The 4,543-nt window shown below is 50.5% G+C and overlaps 1 protein-coding gene across 1 annotated transcript in view; it reads left to right on the forward strand.

Annotated features, from left to right (window-relative positions):
- Positions 1 to 3,793, forward strand: part of HRH3 (histamine receptor H3) — an 8,053-nt gene extending 4,260 nt beyond the window's left edge. The window contains exons 2-3 of the mRNA XM_014954977.1: positions 300 to 496; positions 1,400 to 3,793. Coding sequence (XP_014810463.1) covers positions 300 to 496; positions 1,400 to 2,284 — 1,082 coding nt within the window. The 3' untranslated portion in view covers positions 2,285 to 3,793. The remainder of the gene's footprint in view (positions 1 to 299; positions 497 to 1,399) is intronic.
- Positions 3,794 to 4,543: the final 750 nt, after the last annotated feature.

Here is a 4,543-nt window from a genome sequence, read left to right on the forward strand (position 1 = left end):
CTCCATCCCCCCCCAAACCGCCCCGGCCCGGCACCAACTTGGCTGCGGGGCGGGCAGGGGCTGCCCCCGGTCCCGCTGCTCCGGCGTCCCCACACCGGCACCCCCGGGGTCCCCTCCGGCCGTGCCCCGCTCCTGCCCCCCAACACCCTCCCGCAGCCCCGGGGTCCCCCCCGGACACCTCCCGGGCACCCTCCGGTCCCCCCCCGGCCAGGCGGGTTGGGGGTCTCGGAGCCCGGCCGGAGCCCGCAGCTTTCCCCCCCCCTACACCCGGGGGGCTGCCGGCCAGCGGGCTCCCGCAGCCCGATGCCAAGGGAACCCTCTGGTTGCAGGTGCCTTCTGCATCCCCCTGTATGTGCCCTACGTGCTGACGGGGAGATGGATCTTCGGGAGAAGCCTCTGCAAACTCTGGCTGGTAGTTGATTACCTGCTCTGCACCTCCTCGGTCTTCAACATCGTCCTGATTAGCTATGACAGATTCCTCTCGGTGACAAGAGCGGTGAGTCCTGTCATGGCAGCTGAGTGGGGAATAGCTCTCCTCCTGCTTTATCCTCCGGATTCTCTGTAATAATTAAAAGCTCTTTAAACCCTCCAGAAATTAGGAATCTTTCAGCCTGGTGATGGAAAGCAATAATTACCCACCAATACATAATTCAGCTGCGGTTTCAGATTAGTATATCTGGCATAATTAAGTCATTTCAGGTTGAGACCCCATTGTGCAGGTGTTCCCTTCCCAGCTAACAGGATAGTAGTGTGCCAGTGAGTCAGCGAGGTAAGCAGACCTATTACTAACTTGCAGGGGCTTATTATCTCCAGGACAAACAAGCAGATTGCAGTCGGACTCCCAGCTTCTCCCTGGCTACCGAGGCAGTAGATTGCAGCACCAACTTTGGCAGGGCACAGCCCCGAGCCCTCTGGGCACGTGCTGAGATTAAAAGGCTCAGCCTTTCGCCAAGGAGGGAACGAGCAATTCGCAGGCAGGTCAGATCCACAGCTGGCTGTGTGCTCCCCGACTCCAAAATACAACAGGGATTAGCTACAAGGCTGGGAGAGAGCTGGTCCAGGGGGGTGTGTGGCTCGCCGGGGGTCTCAGAGAGTAGCCAGGGACACCTCGGGCCAGTGGTGGGGTGGTACAGGCAGCCAGGCTCCAAACCAGTTCAGTACATTTCCACTGAGCAGAAGCCACGTCTGGTTTGGGAGCCACGAGATGAGGGCTCTAAGTCTTCCCTGCAGGAGTGTGATTTATCTAGCAATTGCTCCTGTCGCCTGTGGCACATGAATTTGTGGGACCGCTGGGATATTGCCTAGCAACTTTGCCAGGAACGCTAACGGTTCGTTTTGTGAAGAGCCTCGGCCCGTTGGGGTGTGTGGCCGCACTTCAGGGAAGGTTTCCCCGTTGCAGGTGGCCTACAGAGCCCAGCAAGGCAACACCAGGCGAGCGGTGCTGAAGATGGTGATGGTGTGGGTGCTGGCGTTCCTGCTCTACGGCCCGGCCATCATCAGCTGGGAGTACATCTCCGGCCGGAGCATCATCCCCAGCGGGGAATGCTACGCCGAGTTCTTCTACAACTGGTATTTTCTCATGACAGCCTCCACGCTGGAGTTTTTCACCCCTTTCATCAGCGTCATGTTTTTCAACCTGAGCATTTACCTGAACATACAGAAGCGGACCAAAATCCGCCTGGATATTTTCCACGAAGTGCACAACCAGTCCTTCGCCGGGGAGATGCAAAGGAGCCCGGAGGCGAAGCTGTGTTTGAAATGCTGTAAGTGGGAGCAGAAGCAGCCAGCTGAAACCCCCGACCTCTCCAAGAGCAAAGCTCAAGCAGCAGCCTCCTCTGCCAGCCTGGGTGCCAAAGACCTGCTGTCAACCAGCTCCGAGAGCTCCGGGAAACCCAAGTGTTGCAACAAAAAGAGCTGTAAAAATTCAGCCTCCACTCTGTCCTTAGAGAAACGGATGAAGACAGTGTCCCAGAGCATGACTCAATGCTTCAGGCTCTCCAGAGACAAGAAAGTGGCTAAATCACTGGCAATCATCGTGGGCATTTTTGGGATCTGCTGGGCCCCGTACACTCTCCTGATGATCATCCGTGCTGGCTGCCACGGCCACTGCATCTCCGACTACTGGTACGAGACTTCCTTCTGGCTGCTGTGGATCAACTCGGCTGTCAACCCCATCCTCTACCCCCTCTGCCACTACAGCTTCAGAAGAGCTTTCATTAAACTCCTCTGTCCCAAGAAGCTAAAGATCCAGCCCCATGATCCCCTTCAGAACTGCTGGAAGTGAGGCCAGCCCTGTGTGCGGAGGAGAAGAGCCTTGTTTTAATACACCTGTGTTAGGGAAAAGCATCGTGGCTTGGTTCCTTGGAAAAACCTGGGAGCACTGGTGTGGGCCAGGCGAGGAAGGCAGCAGCAAGACCACTAGTCATTTATTCTAGTCCATCAGCAACAAAATCACACGGAATAGCAGGGTAAGGAGGTTTTTTTTTTTGACATTAATCACAGGCACTGAAATCCGTGTCCTCCACTCGCAGGTACCACAGAAGAGCTCTGCTGCCACCTAGTCAGCCCCAGTGGCACCAGCTCGGTGTTAAAATAAGAACTGAAAAAGAAAAGCTAACAAAAATAAATATCTAACCTAAAGCCACTGGACTAAGGGACATTTCACCTGCTTGCAAACCTGGGCTGATTTTTCCCATGAGGGGGAGGGTGTTTTCTTTACACTTACGATATTAGACATGTGTGATGATACAGAGAGAAAAGAACGAACTAGAAGGAAAAAACACCTCGTTTATCATTTCTGCCACAGCAGCTACAGCCATAATCTAGATGCCCGTTGCATGTGGTACAATCAATGTCCCTTCCACACCCCAGGAAGGGACAAATCTCTGCCCAAAGAAGATGACAGCCAAACTGGGAGGCACCAAGCATCCCGCAGCACCCAGAGAAGGGAAACTTTTCTGGATTTTTTAAGTTTGTTTCAGACCTTTTAATTTTAGCAAGTCCCAGAAATCTCACATGGTTCCTTTTAAAATACACCATTTGAATGGAGACCTGGGCTGAGCCAGGCAGTATCAGCATCATTTTTTTTTTAAATTTTTTTAAAGCAGTCAACTCTTTCCACAGACAGAACACCAGACTCAAGACAGCAGGGCTCTACCCTCGGTCTTAACGTAAAATCTTGGGTGTTTTATCTCTGCTTCCCATCTCGGGCTTTATCATACTTGCCCATTTATTGTGTGACCTCTGTGGGAACAGACGTAGCATGACCATAAAGCGAAAGACTTCAACTGCCCATCTCTGTTGGCACTGCTCGGTGATAAAGTAATACAAATATGTAATTAGTTGCCATGGCAAGTGCTCCTATTTAACAGTATTGTACAGGGATGTTCAAGATCATAAGTCTGAAAACTACAATTGCAAATAGACACCCAAATGCTGTAAAGTAGCGCCTAAAAGCTTATGATGTTGTGGTTGCCAATTACACTGCGCTGTTGTGAGCAAACTGCTTTTTGGCTGCTGCTAGGAATAAAAGAAAACGCCAACCAACTTGAATTGCAGTGCTGTGTGTTCAGTAGATGAGTATTGTCACCTGAAGTCAGGTTTTAAACGATGTCTTGTTTTGTGTATAAGATATTTCAGTCTCGTGACATGTTCAGTCAGACCATATACGGGTTAAAATCTATCCCTTGAAGTCAGTGTACTAAGAAATGACAGTATGTGCTGTTGAGCCTGCCTGTACCTTCCCTTGTGTCTGCCTCCTTCTGAAAACCCCAATAAAGTATTTTTATATGAAGCTTGACAAATATTTTATGGTAGACAGGCTGTTGCTGGGCATGGTAACATCCAACTGAAAGCAAAACATATATGGATTTGCCTGAGGAGAGCGTTAAAGACTATACATTCCACAAAAAAAAACAGCTCCTGAAACAGCTGAATTTCTCTGACCTCTGAGTCTGGCCACAGTAGAGGCCAAGTGACTGTAAAAATGATACTAAATTGGTTGCAAAAGGGAAATAGGCCCCATTTCATCATTCCATCATCCAGAGCCAGCTTTCTCTAGGAAGATTTTCTCAGACTCTGAAGCCGTGCCCACACCACTTGCTCCTCTAGCACTTCTCTGGCCCCAACACCACACAAAAGTCTCTTTCTTGTACCTGGAGGACACACATCCCTCTGGTCCCCTGATTTCTTTCCCCGATCCTGGGCACACTTGCAAATAACTGCTGATTGCATGGCATCTACTGCTGCCAAAACGAGCATGATGTTACAGGCAGCTACTGAAAAGTCAAGGCAGATACTAGTTATTTAACTAAACTAAGAAAGACTGCAGCATAACACACCTTATTGGGTTCCTTCCCTTCACCCTTTATGGGGGGCTTGTTTTTTCGCAGAAATACCCCCAAACACATTGGAAATCCCAGCAACCTCGTTAGCACAGACACTTGTTCTATTATGTTACAAGAGAGGAAACATAACCAAAGATAAAAGCTCGTCCAAAGAAACTCTCCCAGCTCTCTGGCTTAACAGCTAAAGCTCTGATAAA

Source organism: Calidris pugnax, unplaced genomic scaffold (assembly GCF_001431845.1).
Source record: "Calidris pugnax isolate Ruff unplaced genomic scaffold, ASM143184v1 scaffold50, whole genome shotgun sequence".
Taxonomy (NCBI): Eukaryota; Metazoa; Chordata; class Aves; order Charadriiformes; family Scolopacidae; genus Calidris; species Calidris pugnax.